The sequence below is a fragment of the Cololabis saira genome, chromosome 21 (genome assembly GCF_033807715.1).
Source record: "Cololabis saira isolate AMF1-May2022 chromosome 21, fColSai1.1, whole genome shotgun sequence".
NCBI lineage: Eukaryota > Metazoa > Chordata > Actinopteri > Beloniformes > Belonidae > Cololabis > Cololabis saira.
In genome coordinates this window covers 31,407,948-31,427,531 of record NC_084607.1, presented here as the reverse complement: position 1 = coordinate 31,427,531, position 19,584 = coordinate 31,407,948, and the positions used below count along the sequence as shown (strand labels likewise).

The window sequence follows — 19,584 nt, the reverse complement described above, 5'->3', positions numbered from 1 at the left end:
AGAAAATTAGAATATTGTGATTTTCTGTAATGCAATTACAAAAACAAAAAACATTCTGGATTCATTACAAATCAACTGAAATATTGCAAGCCTTTTATTATTTTAATATTGCTGATCATGGCTTACAGCTTAAGAAAACTCAAATATCCTATCTAAAAAAATTAAAATATTCTGGGAATCTTAATCTTAAACTGTAAGCCATAATCAGCAATATTAAAATAATAAAAGGCTTGCAATATTTCAGTTGATTTGTAATGAATCCAGAATGTATGACATTTTTGTTTTTTTAATTGCATTACAGAAAATAAAGAACTTTATCACAATATTCTAATTTTCTGAGACAGTCCTGTATGTGAAGTTGCATTAAAAGTTTCTAACCGAGTACGGTTACGGAGTACAGCCACCTCTTTTTCTTCTTAAAATATCGAACCAATAACTTGTTTCTATTCCTAAAAAATAAAATAAATATTGAATATCCTGTAAATATCAGTTGTTATGGTGGAGGTGGGTAAGGAAAAGTTTAAAAAAACAGGAGGAAACCGTAGACCTGTCTGCGGGAGGGCAGGGGCCCAAGGGGGTGAAGAAGTCTCATGCAGATCATTATAACTGATCGGTTTCTGTGCAGCGCTGGAGACAATGCAGAGCGTAGAAGAAGAGAAGAGGCCTCCTGCGAGGCCGAGGCGCAGAGAACCAACAGTTCTTCACGAGTATCTGCACGTCGGCGTGTTTGTTGGCAGGTCCAGGCGGTGCAGTACGGGGGCCGAGACCCGCCATTGCTGAAAATTAAAGAAACGCTGCAAATAAAAAGAAACGCTGCTGCAAATAAAAGAAACGCTTTGCAAATAAAATAAACGCTGTAAATAAAAACAAACGCTGCTGCAAATAAAAGAAACGCTCCAAATATAAAGAAGCTGCAAATAAAAAAAAAAACACGCAAATAAAAAAACCACAACGGAAGTTAATTACCGGGGACTATTTTTGCTGATGCATCAGTGTTTTTTACGTGAGAGGAGAAGAAGAAGACGAAGAGGACGTAAGTGAAAAGGAAGAAATAAGAAGAGCGAGGGACAACAAGAACAACGAACGAGAAAAAAAGTGAAAAAGTTAGTGTTCAACGTCGCTACGTGTAATTTTTAATGTGCAACACCGGTGCATCGGCAAAAATAGTCCCCGGTAATTCACTTCCATTGTGACTTTTTTATATGCGTCGTTTTTTTATTTTATTGCAGCGGGGTTTCTTTATATTTGCAGCGTTTCTTTTATTTGCAGCAGCGTTTGTTTCTGTTTGCAGCGTTACTTTTATTTTCAGCAATGGCGGGTCTCGGCCACCGTAGTACAGTGGCTGAGACCCGCCATTGCTGAAAATTAAAGAAACGCTGCAAATAAAAAGAAATGCTGCTGCAAATAAATGAAACGCTTTGCAAATAAAATAAACGCTGTAAATAAAAACAAACGTTGCTGCAAATAAAAGAAACGCTGCAAATATGAAGAAACGCCGCTGCAAATAAAAAAAAAAAAACATGCAAATAAAAAAGCCACAACGGAAGTGAATTACCAGGGACTATTTTTGCTGATGCATCGCTGTTTTTTACGTGAGAGGAGAAGGAGAAGACGAGGAGGACGTAAGTAAAAAAGGAAGAAATAAGAAGAGCGAGGAATAACAAGAACAATGAACGAGAAAATAAGTGAAAAAGTTAGTGTTCAACGTCGCTACGTGTAGTTTTTAATGTGCAACACCGGTGCATCGGCAAAAATAGTCCCCGGTAATTCACTTCCGTTGTGACTTTTTTATTTGCGTAATTTTTTTATTTTATTTGCAGCGGGGTTTCTTTATATTTTCAGCGTTTCTTTTATTTGCAGCGGCGTTTCTTTTTGTTTGCAGCGTTTCTTTTATTTGCTAAGGGTTTCTTTTATTTGCAGCGGCGTTTGTTTCTGTTTGCAGTGTTACTTTTATTTTCAGCGATGGCGGGTCTGGGCCACCGTAGTGCAGGGCTCAGCAGGAGCAGCCCCCCTGGCTCTCTGCAGGCGAGTCTCCGGGCCCCTGGTTCCGGTGGTTGGTGATGATGTTGGAATCTCCCTCCATGCTCTCGTTCATCTTGTCACAGATGACGTCCACCAGGCACTCAAACACCTGCTTCACGTTGATGTTGTCCTTAGCGCTGGCCTCGAAGAACTGGAAACCTGGGTGGAGGCAGCGGCAGAAAACAGGATCTCAGTGCAGTGAACTCACACGTTAAAGGGATGTAATCAGTACTCGAGTTGTAAATAAAAATCAGGGGGGATGGTGGATTTTATCATATGGGGACAGATAATTTGTGCTGATTACAAATAATATAATATATTACAAATAATAGCACTGACCAAAACACCTGCAGAAATACTGCAGGAATGACATAGCAGCAGTTAAATGCAGCCTTCTGTAAGCTTTAAATATCCACTGGGCTTACATCAAATACATCAAAACACTACAATTAAAACAGTTTTCTGAACTTATCAATATGACTCTGTCCTTCACAGGATAAGTAAAATGGATCACTGCAAAAACTCAAAATCTTAACAAGAATATTTGTCTTATTTCTAGTTAAAATGTCTCATTTTAGTAAAAAAATCTCATTACAGTTAAAACAAGACTCATCACTGGAACAAACAACAATTTTCACCTGTTTCAAGTAGATTTTCACTTAAAATAAGTATAAAAATCTGCCAGTGGAACAAGATTTTTTTGCTTGTAATGAGAAGATAAATCTTCTTCTTCAGATTTTTCTACTTATTTCAAGTGAAAATCTACTTGAAACAGGTGAAAATTGTCAAATAAGTTATTTTTCTGGTGTTATTTTTCTGGTGATGACTCTAAATGTTGAAATAGCAGTAAAACCACATTCATTGATGAAATGACATAAGGGATGGAAAGGGGGGATGGCAGTTTTACAGGAGGGATGATTTTGACCGTTTTTATTTCGGGGGGGATGCCATCCCCCCTCATCCCCCCTCAACTCCAGTACTGGATGTAATACTCTAAGGGAGATGTATTTATTTTATTATTATATTTATTATTCTTTTATTTATTTTACCGAGCTCCTCCGCCAGACGTTGACCATCCTCCGTTGGAATAAGCCGGTCGTCCTCCAGGTCACACTTGTTACCGATCAGGATCACCTGAGCGTTGTCCCACGAGTACGTTTTGATTTGTGTTGCCCTGGTTTGTCCAAAAAAGGAGAAAAATAATAATACTGATAATAATACAAATATCTGTTATTTCAGGATTTTGATTTCGTGAAGAAAAATATTTGAAATATTTCCCTCAAATAAATTTAAAAAGACACATGCAAGTATAAATCAGAAAAGTTTGAATAAACTAAAATGGAGCGGTTAATTCATTTACTTTGAATTAAGTGTCTTTGCAGATAGTTTTAATCCAAGATATTTGATTATTTTTTGCTGATTCATTTCTAATAAACGTCTAATAAATACATTTCTAATAAACTTCCATTCATGCAGTTCTCCAGGTTTGTAACAGGTTCCAGAAGATTTGGACGGTAAAGCCTTAATCACTTTGCAAAGTTTCAACTTCTAGTCACAACTCTTAAAGGACGCTGTAACGTAGAGGAAACCGAGCGCTGAACCGTTTCAGCAATCAGGACCGGAGCACTGACTTTTCACAGACAAACATCACCCACAGGTAGAATAAACTCCCAACCACAAACTGCAGGACACCAGGAAACAAATAATAACTCAGTTTGCATGTTTACCTGTGAAATAACAATTTGCAAACAATCTCAAACTTGGCACATGTTATATATATGGATGGGAATTGATAAGTTTACGATTCCATTTTCGATTCTGCTGAACGATTCGGTTCTTTATCTGTTCCCTTAACGATTCTCATTTGCCGAAAAAAGGACAACAATGGGGCAAACGGCACTAATATGAAAGGCCGTGTTCGTTAGTTAATTAGTTACCTGCAGTATTCTTAGCTAAGGACATGCTGACGTTGTTGCTGCTGGGTTGAGAATTATTGACGTTAACTGTGTGTTTTTACATGTTGGTAGTATTTCCTCCTTTTGACGAAATATTCACTTGTCAAGTATTGAAAGTTTCCTTGTTGTGGTATTTTTTACTGAAATGTACCAGACTTTCGAGCGTTTTTATCGCTTGGGTGTCATGTTTAATATTGACTGCTGGTTGTGTGCGTAACCTACGCAACATGCATGATCACGTCATTCATGTCCACTGGAATTGCAAAGGGTATTGTTTACAAAATTTGCAAACGATTCCAAGGAATTGAAACACTGAAAACTGGTTCTGAACAAGAACCAGTTCTCGATTTCCATGCCTAGTTAAATAAGTAAAATGCAAAACCAAACATGTATCCAGACCCAGATGTTTTAAGTAGCACCTTTGAGTAAAAATTTGTATTACTTGGTTCTCCAGTCACACTGAGTGGCTTTTTTATGCTTTCAAACAATCAAGCAAATGACGCATGTGACCAAATACATGAACTCTGACAGGTTTGATCATCTGAGCAAATCCTTGACATGACGTTTGCTGTGATTTGATGCAATATAAATCTGAATGCCACTCACCAGTCCTGCACGGCGTTGAAGGATTCCTGGTTTGTGATGTCATACATGAGCAGGAAGCCCATGGCTCCTCGGTAGTACGCTGTAGTGATTGTGCGGTAGCGTTCTTGACCTGCTGTATCCTGCAATTACACACACATAAAAACACATTCAGAAACAAAACACATTCAGAAACAATGGACGTTTATTTGATAATATGCTTCACTACTTTCTTGTGGTCTACTACAACGCTGTTCCTCGGGGCGCTAGTCTCAGGTGTTACCCTGCTCTAACACACCTGCAGGACATCAGTGGGCCATTGACAGACTTGAGTCGACCCTGGTGATGAGAGGGGTGCATTCAGCTGTCTTTGAGCAGGGAAACTTCACGCCATAAAACAGTTTCTTTCCGACTGCAGCTGGCTCGTCAACAAGGCCCCGGACCCCCGGTCCCCCCTCTCCCCCGACTACCACAGACTGTCCCCCCACCCCACTTTACGTTGCATTAACGTAAAGACTCCAATCCTGACCTTATGCACATCCTGGGTCACTTCCGTACAGACTGATTACTCTGGCACTTTAAAACCAACATGTTGTACATGATTTTCCTTTTTACTTTATATATATATTTTTTTTATTTCACCTTTATTTAACCAGATAAAAAGACCAATTGAGATCAAGACCTCTTTCACAAGGTTGACTTGGCCAAGGAAGGCAGTAGCACACGTCCACAAATAACACACAAATAACAGCAATCACGAAATAAACATTAAAATGAGAATGCAAACTGTTTATATCTCACTTAATATTATTTGTTATTTTGTATTGCACCAATCACCACAACAAATTCCTTGTGTGTGTTAAAAAACTACTTGGCAATAAACTTCTTTCTGATTCTGATTCTAAAACATGCAGCCTTACTGGTCTAATACACGTTGTTGTTCAGTATTTTCACCACAAAGGGGCAGTGTCGAGCAAAGTTTAACCGTGGCCCGCAGCACCAATAGTCGTCTGACATGTCAGCTTTAACTTACCAATTATTTAGCTCAGGTGGAGCAAACACCTAAGAATTAGAATAAACCATTGTTTCATTTCACACTTTAGTTCAGAAACATCTGTCAGCATCAGAGGTGGACAGTTATTTTAGGTGGGATCATACAGATGTCTAGATCAGTGGTTTCCAACCTTTTTTCCTTGGAGCCCCCCCTACTTGTGTCTAAGACCAGCCAGGCCCCCGACCCGCACGTACTAGCAGCAAAATAGTCTTTAATTGAAAAAACGAACATTAATTATGTTTTTTTGATACATTTCTCTTTGGTTTACTCTGTATACATATGACATTTTCTCCAATGTCACCAATGTATAAAATACGCACAAAAGGACATAAAAGGACATAAAAATATTTCTGAAAAATGTCTCTTTTAATATGAGACCAACATTGTTTTACATTTTTCCTTTAACAACCTGTTGGAGTAGATTAAATGTTGAGTAATGATATAATAATAAGGAATAAAACCATTTCCTGTGTTTGTCACCAGTGTATAAAAAACACAAAAAATATTCAAGACATTCATAAATTATTCCTAACAATGTCTTATGAATGACTCATTCGCAAATATAATTTTTACAACTGCATCATTTCAAAGCCCCCCCCCAGAAATCTCTGGCGCCCCCCCAGGGGGGGCCCGGACCCCAGGTTGGGAGACACTGGTCTAGATTACTGTATTTTATTCATTGTTTCCTTTTTGAAAAAAATAAAAGTTTGTTCTGTATTCACAAATCTGTCATATACGTGTCATTGACACCAGTTATCAGGTTTAAAATCTGTCCCTATAGATATCCATCTAAACCTGTATATATTCATAGTTATCTAAGAAGGAACATTAGCTCCTGTGTGCTGGGAAATACAAGTGAAGCTGTGATTATGTTTGCTGAAGCTTCCGTGCAGCTGTTCTCTCAAAGTGTCACTCTCCTACGACACATTACAGACCAGAAAAGGTCATTTGACCGCAAGCACTTCTCAGGAAACCAGGAATACTGGCTTGAATCAATAAGTGGACATCCGCAGCTGATGCAGAGATACTAGTCAGTCAGAGAAGGTGTGGCCGCCGTGCACGGACAGCCTTCAGCCACACTGAGCCATCTGTTTACTGGAAACTCCTTGGCAAACGGAGGCTGAGGGAAATGTTCCAGAGAAGGGCTCAGTAACCTGGACGTAATAAGATCAATAAGATGGACTGAGTTGGTGGAGTAACTCACAGTTACTAAGTAACCTAAGTCCTTCTCTTGCATCAGTGCCCTACGTGCACGCTTCAGTGTTTGTCTGGTGTTTTCCTGGTTTTGAAGAGGAGGAGGACTGGATTGTCCGGGTAACCTGAGGCCAGAAAGTGTTATGAATCTTCCATTACAGCCAAAGCTGCAACAAACCGTAATAAGTCTTTGCATTAACGTCTCTTGCATCAGTCTTCTCAACGGAGACAGCAGAAAAAAACTTTGGCTTGTTTTTTGATGTTTTAGGGGCAGGTTTCATTAGTTTAACCATTTACTTTTTTATTTAGGTAAAGCCCAAACTCTTATATTCCAGTCTGATCCACTGAGATATTATCATACGTTTTGCTGGATAAGGAGCTAACTAAACAAATGGCCAGTTCTCTGGTGTGACTACGAACAATACCAACAATACCCGATGTGTGAACGTGTGACGACCAGTGCTGGAGTTGAGGGGGGATGAGGGGGGATGAGGGGGGGATGGCATCCACCCCTGAAATAAAAATGGTCCAAATCATCCCCCCCTGTAAAACTGCCATCCCTCCTTTCCATCCCTTATGTCATTTCATCAATGAATGTGGTTTTACTGCTATTTCAACATTTAGAATCATCACCAGAAAAATAACACCAGAAAAATAACTTATTTGACAATTTTCACCTGTTTCAAGTAAATTTTCACTTGAAATAAGTAGAAAAATCTGCCAGTGGGACAAGATTTATCTTCTTATTACAAGCAAAACAATCTTGTTCCACTGGCAGATTTTTCTACTTATTTCAAGTGAAAATCTACTTGAAACTGGTGAAAATTGTTGTTTTTTCCAGTGATGATTCTTGTTTTAAGTGTAATGAGATTGTTTTTTCTAAAATTAGACATTTTAACTAGAAATAAGACAAATATTCTTAAGATTTTGAGTTTTTGCAGTGATCCATTTAACTTATCCTGTGAAGGACAGAGTCATATTGATAAGTTCAGAAAAGTGTTTTTTACTGTGTTTTGATGTATTTGATGTAAGCCCAGTGGATATTTAAAGCTTACAGAAGGCTGCATTTAACTGCTGCTATGTCATTCCTGCAGTATTTCTGCAGGTGTTTTGGTCAGCGCTATTATTTGTAATATACTATATTATTTGTAATCAGCACAAATGATCTGTCCCCATATAATAAAATCCACCATCCCCCCTGATTTCTTTTTACAACTGGAGTACTGGTGACGACACACAAGTAAGATATCAGATCCTCCTGCACGGATACGCTGACGTACATAACGTGTGGATGTGCTCACGTTGAGTGTACAAAAGGTGTGTGTGTTTGCTGAGCGATCTGACGTGTGTTGCTGTGGACAAAGAGGAAAGGATGTAAACAATCTGTGGACACACTGTGGACACACTGGGCATATGCTCGGGCTCTGCAGATCCAGTGAGCGAGGGCCATGTGGCTCCTTATCAGAGCCTGTTTCCATGATACACACAACAATAGCAGCTGCCTCATCCACTAAACTCCTGCTTTCACAGTACCGGTGATGTCTCTCACAGATGGCAGCGGACACATTTTAACATTCAACAAGTCTCAAAGGGGGTTATAATTATTACTGACCAGAGGTGGGTAGTAACGAGTTACATTTACTCCGTTACATTTACTTGAGTAAGTTTTGGGAAATTTTGTCCTTTTAGGAGTAGTTTTGAATCACTATACTTTTTACTTTTACTTGAGTAGATTTGTGAAGGAGAAACTGTTCCTCTTACTCCGCTACATTAGGCTACGTTGAGCTGTTACTTTTCTTTTATCCCTTTTATCCGCATACGCGTCAATCTCATGACATCACTGAGTGATTCTTTGGGAAAAATGTTTGTTTTTGCATGTTTTGTCACATTTACACAGACTCAAACACACACAGAGTTTCTATGAGTTCATGGGCTTGTTCTAGTTCTGCCTGGTTAAAAAAGAAAAGTACAAAGGCTTGAAATTTTGTGCTACTTGTGCTTAATTTATTTTTTTATTCTGTTATTTTATTTATTTTATTATTTATTAAAGTACTTGAATTTACTTTAAGATTATTTTAATTTAAGCTATTTTTTATTAATTTTAATTAATTTTATTATTTTATTGATTTAATTTGCCTGAAGATGATTATTTTGTACTTTTGTCTGTTTGAATGGTTGTGTTAAAAAAATAAATCAGACGTTACTCAACACTTACTCAGTACTTGAGTAGTTTTTTCACCAAGTACTTTTTTACTTTTACTCAAGTCATTATTTGGATGACTACTTTTTACTTCTACTTGAGTCATATTATTCTGAAGTAACAGTACTTTTACTTGAGTACAATTTTTGGCTACTCTACCCAGCTCTGTTACTGACTTAATTATTAACCTATTTTGACCCGAGGCGATCAATGTTTTCTGCTTTTCAGGAAACCTTAAGGTTTAAGAAGCCATTTTTAAAGGCAGCCTGAGGTTTGGCCAGGTTACCAGCATGTGAGGACTCCTGCTACTCCGACATGCCTGCTGCTCCCACACCCTCTAAACACACTGCCACTGGCACGCCAATATATCTTCATTGTGTCTCCGGGAGATGCTGATAGGGAACTTCCTCTGCTTCCTGAGCGTAGGAAATACCAGGTTTCTTTGTCATCGGGTTGTGCCAGGCACACACACACACACACACACACAAGGTGGCCGGCTTTTTAAAAGAAGATGCCGTACTGGTTCTAACTCCTGTTCAGCTCTGATCTCTGACGCCACACACCACTAACATGCACGCCATTTACGAGCCACGTGTTGGGTCAGGTCGGCGACGGCGTGTGTGCTTTGGCGTGGGCTCCGCCGCTGCCGATGATTCATTTCGGTCCCTGTTTGTGTTTGGTTCGGTGGCTCACTCACTGTTGGCTCAGATGAATCATCTGTTTGAGCAGCCTCTCACAGGAGGGTTGACAGAGACGGATGCGGAGGGGAAAGGTGGTCTGGAAAGTGTAGTGCGTAATCCGCTTTATAAATATCATGCTGCATTCATTGTAATAGTTTTTTTTAATAAACAAAGAAGCAAAGAAACAAAGAAACAATGTAAACAGTAGTTTGAGAGATCCTCGTGTTCAGGGTTTAGTTCAGGACTGGTAATAGGATTTATGTTGATTGTTTGTACCACCACTGCATGGTGGCTGAGCATAACAAGTGCTGCCCGACTTATTGTTTTATGCCAACAGGAAATGAGTGGAAACTTAATTAAAGACTAGAGGGACATTAAGTACACACAAGATGAGGACGCACAGCTTTAAACGCCTGTATCTGCCATTTCAGAAGGACTGGTACATGTATTTTACATTCTTAAAGTAAGTTCCCTCATTGTACTCATTATAACTCCAATAGCTTAGAATATCATGAGAATAAAAGCTACTTTCATACAATAGAAGTAGAGGATGCACTTATTCAGCTGCTTGAACGTGGGAGCAACACTTCCACACTAAGAAGTGGAAGTTTATTTCGTTTATTCGTTTCAGCGAAGCAGAAATTTTACAGCTGCTCAGAAAAAGGTGCAAACGTGTAATTCCTTGTGCTTACTCTAAACCAGGGATATTCAATTGGTGACCCGCGGGCCACATGCGGCCTGCCAGGAGCTTTTATGTGGCCCCTGGTCATATTTCAAAAAAGGGGGTGTTTGTTGAAATTTTATTTATTTTTTTTTATTGGTATTTTTTTATAATAGTGATGCACCGAATGTTCGGCCGAAAATAGCAAAAAAAAACACTATCGGTGTTTGGTGGAATAAGTGGGGAAAAAACCGAACAGTTAATAACAGCTGGAGTGAGGGAGCAGTGTTAAATTCAGTGCATTAAAAATAATATTTCTTTATCTGAATATTATATTTAACATTCACAATTACTAAATCTGGAGACAATTAATACATAATTCATATGTAAACTAGATATATTCAAATGTATAATACAAATGTATTATATTTACATAAGTCTTCGTCTTTGGGTGCAAAATACATTTTGAAAACCCCCACATTTTCAAATTGTGCGGCCCTCTCCATACAGTCCTTTTGCAGATGTGGCCCCCGGCCGAATCTAGTTGAATACTCCTGCTCTAAACTTTTTACTATGTGCACGATGGGTTGAACCAATAACTAATAACTGGAGGCTTTACCTCAGCTGTTGTCCCAGTGAACATGCTTGTGACTGGAATCTCTAAGCTGAAGTCCAGTATGTGAAGGGAAATGCACCGAGCACTCAGTAAGTTCCTCTAAGGTGGAAAAAATTAACTTTATGGAACTTGGCTGGTCCCGAAAGACTTCTGTTTCTCCACCTTGTGAAGCCCCGGAGAGCAGGAACCTGCACCACACCTTCTCAACGACATGGATCCATCTCATTCAAGCTTTTCTGGTAATGTTTGGAAGATGCCCGGTGAAAGGAGGAAGTACGAATGTGAGAATCTTTCTTGAAAACACGAGGAAGTCATGCTTTCTGCACTTAGACGATGCACAAGATAAGCCTGCACAATGGCCAAAACCACAGGAGCAAACGCCACCTGCCAAGGGTTTCAGTCAAGTCTTCTCAACACAGACAGTAAAACTGTCCTGATGTCAACGGACATATCATGTTATCACTTTCTTGTTTCAATCAATGTGAATTCATACATAGTCTGCAGTGGATGTATAATTCGGTGATGAGCCAGTACAATACCACAGGTCAGAAGCAGAAAAACACCTCAAATCCACTCACCCAGATCTGCAACTTGATCCTCTTGTCATTGCGGAAGACAGTCTTAACCTTAAAGTCAATGCCCACGGTGCTGACGAAGGCCGAGGTGAAAGAGTCGTCGGCGTAGCGGAAGAGAAAGGAGGTTTTCCCGACGCTGCTGTTTCCAATGATCAGCAGCTTGAACATGTAGTCGAAATTCTGGTCGGCCGCATCCTTCTGCGAGGGCTGCTGCTGCAGCCGCGAGTCATTAGATGCCATCTAGAGAGAGACAGGAGAGGGGTAATCCATCTTAAACATTAGGATGACATGAAGCATTTATGAGAACATCTTCTACCAAAAGCATCTGGTGGAACTAACATTTACAATTGCAGCAGATAAATGGACTTGCTCCTCCTGTACTGAACCAGTTTATAAAGGTGGCATCAACATCCAGCAGCTAGAGGAGATTGTGTGGTCCAGTTTAGGAAAAGTGCTTTTAGCCAGTCTGCTTTTTCAATCATGGCTGCTCGTGAGTGGAACTTCATACCAACTGAGATTAGAAACCAATCCAATTATTCTTTTAAATTTTATCTAAAAAAGTGGATAATTAGTGGCCAAGGCTTCAACATTACATTTTAGTGCTTAATTTTCCTGCTTGCTGCCCTGCCTGTCATGTTGCCTATTAGTTTGTTTAGTTACACTGTTGCTTTTTGTGCATGGCTGTTTATTCTGTGTTTAGTGCTTTTGTCTTGTTTGTTTTTGACCTGTTAGTGTTACTGTGTCTTGTGTTATTAATGTTGATGTTACTGTTGCTGCTTCATGTTGTTTCTGTTCTCGTTTGTAGCAATTGTCTGTTGTCGAGCTTATGTTAACCTGTGTGTGTATTAGGGCTGGGGCGATATGGACCAAAGTTATATCTCGATATTTTCTAGCTGAATGGCAATAGTCGATATATATCGATATTTTTTCTGTGCCATAATTGGGGTTTCCCCCAAAGCATTATAGCATAGCATCTCTGTTATCTTCATTTTTTTCTGAGGCAAACCCTTAAAAAACAGTCAGTTTTAATACAAAGCCTCGTGCCAAATGTCACACAGGTTCCTTTATTAACAGAGGTCTGCACAATATCAAAATGTATAAAACAAATTAAATAAAAATAAACTGCCTGCATATATAGAATAAAAATGCTTCTTGAATAAAATAAAAGAAATATTCCTTTCCTGCATAACAATTAAATTAAAATACACTGTGCAATTAATACAATGTAGACAGTAACAGGCAGACTTTTCCACTGAGGTTGACAGTTGTGCAAATAACAAAACATTTATGCAAATCTCAAATAAAACAAGTCAATTTGTCACAAAATAAGCTATATCACAATCATTAAAAAAAAATCTTAAAAAAAAAAAAAAAAAATCGATATAAACGATATTGTCTCGTACCATATCGCGCTTGAAAATATATCGATATTAAAATCTCGATATATCGCCCAGCCCTAGTGTGTATGTATTTTAGCTTAGTCTTTTACCTTTTAATCTTTATTCTGATGTAGCCTTCTTATTTGGAAATGTTTTATTGATTATATCTTAATAATTTTTCTTTTAGGTTGACTATTTTACACCAGTCCAGGGACAGCAGATGTAAAATAGCCTTTTTGGCTAATTCTGGCATATTTTACATTTGTTTAAATGTATTATTAATGTGCATTGTCCCTGATAACTAAACCTTTAAATAAATAAATAAATATTACAGTTGCTGTAGCTGTAGCTTGGGTCGGCAACAGCCACAGTGTGACCCGTGTCCACTAAACGCAACAAATTGATACATTGCATGGATCCATTTGATTTTCTGTGGAGGGCAAAGGGGCGTGGTCAATGCCCACGCAAACCGTCTTGGGAAGGCGACGTATCCAGGTAGCGTGTCACCCAACCAAAGGGGAGGTTGTTCCCATAATGTCATTGCATTCCTTAAAAAAACTCTTCAAAATTAAAAACAATCACAAATCCCAGTGCACTATACAGAAATTGCATAGATGCAACGTGGTGCACCATAACAGATGAATAAAAAAAATCTGTTTAAAAATAGAGAAATGCCGAAAATCTTCACTTTGAAGAAGCTTTTTATTTTTGTTGCTGAGCAAGAGAATTGAACTGCAGGTTAAATTTGTGGTGAAAGTACCGGGAGGGACTGGTTGAGTTGAGCACCAGTTTACAAGTGGAGGCAGCCGGTTGGAGAGGATGAAGAGGAGAGGTCTAGGAGGTGGAGTAGGGGGAAATGAGGAGTAAAATAGAGGCTTTGACCTGTTCTCCCTCAGTCATCATGAGGAGCGTGAGATCCCCGGGAGGTGGGATGGACGAGCTTATAGCAATGATAGGAAACAGTATGGAAGTAGTAGTAGGAAACAGACTGCGTTTATATGCAGTCAATAACCCTTTTAAAACCTGAATATTAGCAATAACCCGGTTTTGCACGGCCATGTAAATACCAATAACCCCTTTGAATAACCAGAATTTGCTCATATTCTGGTTTTTAAAAAAGGGTTACTCCTTTTAAAACCTGAATATTGGGTCATGTAAACGCCAAACGGGATATCCCCATCAAACGGAACAGGAATTTGTTTTCTGCCCATGCTCTGTTCACAAGGAATCCTGGTCTTTTGAGTCCAGGAAGTTCTTATAAACACGGAGAAATGCAAGACCAGGAGGAGACTAATCACTTCATAAATGTAATGAAGGATATGAACATTTCTGCATTTGTAGATGGTAGAAAGTACCGGGATAGAAGATTTACAAAAAGGTGAGCGAAAAGTTGCGCGAAGCTGCATTTGTTTTGAATTTAGATACAGGAAGAAGAAGCAGAAATGACGGGAATTGCGTCAGGACGTTCTCCGTGCATCGCTGGTTTGATCCAGATATCCCAAATGATTAATTACCATGTATACAGGGATAACCCTGTTTGCTCACGCATGTAAACGGAATATTCAGAATGTTTCAGTAACTAGAATATTAGCAATAACCCGAATTTTGACTGCATGTAAACGTAGTCAGTGACAGTATCGTGTTTTCCTGAGACATGGCTGGGGAGCAAGTTCTGGACTCCATCCTCTCTCTGGAGGAGATGATGATGATGCAGGTGAACAAAACATTTCAGACGGATGGACAGAAATGCGGTAGTGCTGGCAGTCCTGAACGATAGTTGATATAATGTTAGAGACGTGACTGTGAAGGAGCACCGCTGCACCCCAGGTGCTGAAAAGCTGGATCTGAGTTTAAGTGCGTGCATCTACCGAGGGTTCACCTGTGTTACCTGGCAATGCTGCACGTGACACTTTTAGGAAGTGAAATAATGCACAAAGATACAAAGAAGACAACTGCCAGACTGCAAACATCCATACATGCAAAGATGATATATTAGTAGTGGAGAGTTTAACCCTTGTACTGTCTTTGGGTCAAATGACCTAATTCTCTTTCCTCCTGCTCTGTCCTTCCTTCTCCCTTCCTCTTTTCTCCCTTCCTTCCTTCTTTTCTCCCCTCGTACATTCTTTCCTTTGTTTCTCCTTCCTTCCTTCTTTTTTCCCTTCTTTCTTTCCTCCCTTCTTTCCTTCCTTCCTTCCTTCCTTCCTTCCTTCCTTCCTTCCTTCTTTTTCACTTCCTTCCTTCTTTCCTCCCTTCCTTCCTTCCTTCCTTCCTTCCTTCCTTCCTCCTCCCTCCCTCCCTCCCTCCCTCCCTCCCTCCCCCCTCCCTCCCTCCCTCCCTTCCTTCCTTCCTTCCTTCCTTCCTTCCTTCCTTCCTTCCTTCCTTCCTTCCTTCCTTCCTTCCTTCCTTCCTTCCTTCTTTTTTCACTTCCTTCCTTCTTTCCTCCCTTCCTTCTTTCCTTCCTTCCTTCCTTCCTTCCTTCCTTCCTTCCTTCCTCCCTCCCTCCCTCCTTTCCTTCCTTCCTTCCTTCCTTCCTTCTTTTTTCCCTTCCTTCCTTCCTTCTTTTTTCACTTCCTTCCTTCTTTCCTCCCTTCCTTCCTTCTTTCTTTCCTTCCTTCCTTCCTTCCTTCCTTCCTTCCTTCCTTCCTTCCTTCCTTCCTTCCTTCCTTCCTTCCTTCCTTCCTTCCTTCCTTCCTTCCTTCCTCCCTCCCTCCCTCCCTCCCTCCCTCCCTCCCTCCCTCCCTCCCTCCCTCCCTCCCTCCCTCCTTCCTTCCTTCCTTCCTTCCTTCCTTCCTTCCTTCCTTCCTTCCTTCCTTCCTTCCTTCCTTCCTTCCTTCCTTCTTTTTTCCCTTCCTTCCTTCTTTTTTCACTTCCTTCCTTCTTTCCTCCCTTCCTTCCTTCTTTCCTTCCTTCCTTCCTTCCTTCCTTCCTTCCTTCCTTCCTTCCTTCCTTCCTTCCTTCCTTCCTTCCTTCCTCCCTCCCTCCCTCCCTCCCTCCTTTCCTTCCTTCCTTCCTTCCTTCCTTCCTTCCTTCCTTCCTTCCTTCCTTCCTTCCTTCCTTCCTTCCTTCCTTCCTTCCTTCCTTCCTTCCTTCCTTCCTTCCTTCCTTCCTTCCTTCCTTCCTTCCTTCCTTCCTTCCTTCCTTCCTTCCTTCTTTCCTTCCTCCTTCATTGACCAGAAGACAGCACAAGGGTTAAAAGAAAAGTTTTTAAAGCTATGCCATTACAGCCATTAATTTCATGTACTGTATGATATTAGATGCCAATTAGTCTTTAATCGTCAGCCTCGTAAACAGTGAGAGGAAGAGAAGCCCTGCACCACCTCATGTGTGAAAGCAGAGCGGAGAGCTGGCCTGGTCTGCTTTCACACACAGAGCTGATCACCTCGGTGCAGCTTCGCCCTGCCCCTATCTGCTGAAACCCGTCTCCCTGGAGACCGGGGTCGGACTGAACTGCTTGCAAGAGCCATTAGTGGTCAGTTGAAGCGTTTAAACGGCCAGATGGGGGTCTTCAGAGCAGCACAGAGCTCTCTCCTGTATCTACTACAATGGCCAAAGGAGAGAAGGACAGGAGGTTCATTAATGAGCAAGGACTGAGGCCTGTCTCCTGCATTTACTACACATGCTTACTCTCACAATAATTACTACGCCGTACATGAAAGGACGATCCATGTTCCTCACTTGTACACTTATAGCCTGCTTAAGTTAACGTTTACATTACTGTCAGAAATGTAGCTAAAGGATAAAGATGTTAAAGGGTTAAGAAGAAGGAAAGACTTGAAATCCCCATTCACTCAGCATTTAAACGCTAAATGTTAAATATCAGGTCAAATATAATTAAGGCATGTCTGAGTTAATGTTAAATATCAATGTTGCAATATATTCTAATGTATTTCTTCTACCTTCTTTCCTGGAAATGCAGAGTTTCCACTTGAGAGTTAATGCTCAAATCAACCTGTCGTATCTTGCATGCCTGTCGATGATGAAATACTGCTGCTTACTGACAGAGGTAAAAAAAACACAACGCTCTTTCACAACTTTTTTTGGCTGTTCTAATTCCTCAAGATGTTGGATGTGAAATCCCCAATCACATGAGGCCTGCACCATGTGAGGGTCCCCGGGGTTCATTCATCACATACCACCGATTCACCCACTCTAAAACCAGACGGTCATACTCAGCTCCCATCAGCTCAGCCAGAGGTGAAACACGGCCACATGTCACTTACATTTACTGTAGCTCTGCATATCTGCAGGCAAGGGAGTACCAGCATAATTATGACATTTTTAAATGTTCCTAAATGATTGTGTTTTCAAAAACAAAGTTAAAACCTGTCTGCCTTCCTGTGCAGCCCTGATGACAACACCCACAGCAGCTTAGATTAGTGCAGCCCAGTCAAAACATGCTCCCTTTGGATGCTGAAATCAACTCGTGCTAGGAATGGGTGATATTTTACCGTTCACAATATACCGTCAAAAAAATTCCCCACGGTAAGAATTTGTCATCTTGCGGTAAAAACGATAAATTCCTGTTGATGACGTTTTTGTGTAAAGCTGATTTATGGTTCTGCGTTAAATCGACGCACAACGTACAGGAAGGAAGGAAGGAAGGAAGGAAGGAAGGAAGGAAGGAAGGAAGGAAGGAAGGAAGGAAGGAAGGAAGGAAGGAAGGAAGGAAGGAAGGAAGGAAGGAAGGAAGGAAGGAAGGAAGGAAGGAAGGAAGATATGAGCCTGAAAGAAAGAAAGAAAGAAAGAAAGAAAGAAAGAAAGAAAGAAAGAAAGAAAGAAAGAAAGAAAGAAAGAAAGAAAGAAAGAAAGAAAGAAAGAAAGAAAGAAAGAAAGAAAGAAAGAAAGAAAGAAAGAAAGAAAGAAAGAAAGAAGGATAAATTCCGGTTGATGAGGTTTTTGTGTAACAAACATGGCGGATCTGAGTCATTCCAGTTTTGCAGTACAGGTGTAACTCATTTAATTGGTTTTTATTAATTCAATTTAATTGGTGTAGTTTAGTAGTATTTAGTATATTTTAGAGCAGTGTTTTGGGGGTCCAGAGACTGAATGGGGTGATAGATTTATAGTTAAAAAGATGGAATTGGTTGAATTGGTATTTTTTTTATCGTCATTTTTATCGTTATCGGGATAAATGCCAGAAATTATCGTGATACATTTTTTAGTCCATACCGCCCATCCCTAACTCGTGCTTTATGAGAACACTGCAGAACCCCGATCAAAGACAGTAAACAAACTAAACAGGCTGAACAGAACGACAAGGAATCCCTGATCAGCACCTGCCCCTATCTCATCGATCATCTCCCATCAGACTGTGTTAAAGCTGCGTTTACTGGACTGCAGGATGATGATGGGACTTCTACGTCCTGTAAAAGCAATACAGCTCATTATAGCACAGAGCCTGTTGTATATATACATATATAAATGTATATCTATATACATATGTATATCTTATACACCTGCTACACTGGTGCACACTGGTCCCTGATCTGGGAGCAGCACACTTGTGCCGCGTTCCATTTACCTCGGAAATCGGAACTGGGAACTGGGAATGGCAGCCATCTTTGAATGGTAACTCGGGGATGGTGAAGCTTCTCCCACTTTCCCAGTAGGAAATCCCAATTCGAGGGGCGTTCCAGTTGAAAATTCCACTGGGAACTGGGAAATTCCGACTTCCGAGGACAAATGGAATGCGGCATTGATCAACAAACGGGAAATGACCACTATTGATTACTTGGCAGATGTTACATCCCCACTTTTACTCTTTTTCTTTTATTCTATTTATTTTTTGCTCTGTCTTATGATTGTATGTTGTATTTCTGTATGTTTTATTCTGTAAAGCACTTTGGCTCACCTAGAAGGGCTATATAAATAAAGTACATTTACATTTACAAGTACATCTGTCTTTTAATTAAAAAAGACAGAGACACAAACACAGTTTGGAAATTAAGACTCGATTTCATTTCATACACACACAAAAAAGTGTGATAAAAAGAAGAAACAACCATCTGGAGTCTGGACTCAGAAACGTACCTTTTAGAGCAGCAAAGAAACCTCCAACTTAGTTCTCTCGACTGTAGTCTGTGTTTTTCCGCCCGGACGGCTGGTTTCTGCGCGGAGCGGCTGATAAATGTTCACACGGAGCTCTTGGTGCGTCTTTTCCTGCTCCAGAAACAGCGTCCTCCCCCCGTGTTCCTCCCGTCCGGGTGTCTGCGGCTGCAGCAGTGAGCAGCCCGGTGAGAGGAGAGAGCCGTGTGCGTCGCTGGGATCCCCTCTGCTGAAAGGCTGATTTATGGTTCCGCGTTACACCGACGCAGAGCCTCTGGCGTAGGGTGCGCGTCGCCGCGTACCCTACGCTGTAGTAGGCTACGCCGTCCATGAAACGCGGAAGCATAAATCAGGCTTAAGGTGAGCTGCTGATGCGCGACGGCGGAGAGGCGGCCGCGGGAGCGCGCAGGGGGGCTGTCCATGCGCGCTCTGGTGAGCAAAAGAAAAGAGAAGTACCAACCGCATACAGGACTGTCTCAGAAAATTAGAATATTGTGATAAAGTTCTTTATTTTCTGTAATGCAATTACAAAAACAAAAATGTCATACATTCTGGATTCAATACAAATCAACTGAAATATTGCAAGCCTTTTATTATTTCCATACTGCTGATTATGGCTTA

General features: G+C 40.5%; 1 protein-coding gene across 1 annotated transcript; it reads right to left on the bottom strand.

Annotated features, from left to right (window-relative positions):
• Positions 1 to 1,870: 1,870 nt before the first annotated feature.
• rab3db (RAB3D, member RAS oncogene family, b) lies at positions 1,871 to 19,178 on the bottom strand. The gene is made up of 5 exons (XM_061711091.1): positions 18,949 to 19,178; positions 11,543 to 11,779; positions 4,584 to 4,702; positions 3,072 to 3,196; positions 1,871 to 2,181 (listed from the first exon to the last, which is right to left on the bottom strand). Exons 2-5 carry the CDS (start codon positions 11,777 to 11,779, stop codon positions 1,994 to 1,996), a joined length of 669 nt encoding a protein of 222 aa, XP_061567075.1. The 5' UTR covers positions 18,949 to 19,178; the 3' UTR covers positions 1,871 to 1,993.
• Between the last annotated feature and the right edge of the window lie 406 nt (positions 19,179 to 19,584).

Coding starts and splice junctions, on each gene's coding strand:
- rab3db (XM_061711091.1), bottom strand. CDS start 11,779: ATGGCATCTAATGACTCGCGGCTGCAGCAGCAGCCCTCGCAGAAGGAT. Junction 3,197..4,583: donor TTCAACGCCGTGCAGGACTG/GTGAGTGGCATT, acceptor TGGACAAACCAG/GGCAACACAAATCAAAACGT. Junction 2,182..3,071: donor ACGTCTGGCGGAGGAGCTCG/GTAAAATAAATA, acceptor GCCTCCACCCAG/GTTTCCAGTTCTTCGAGGCC.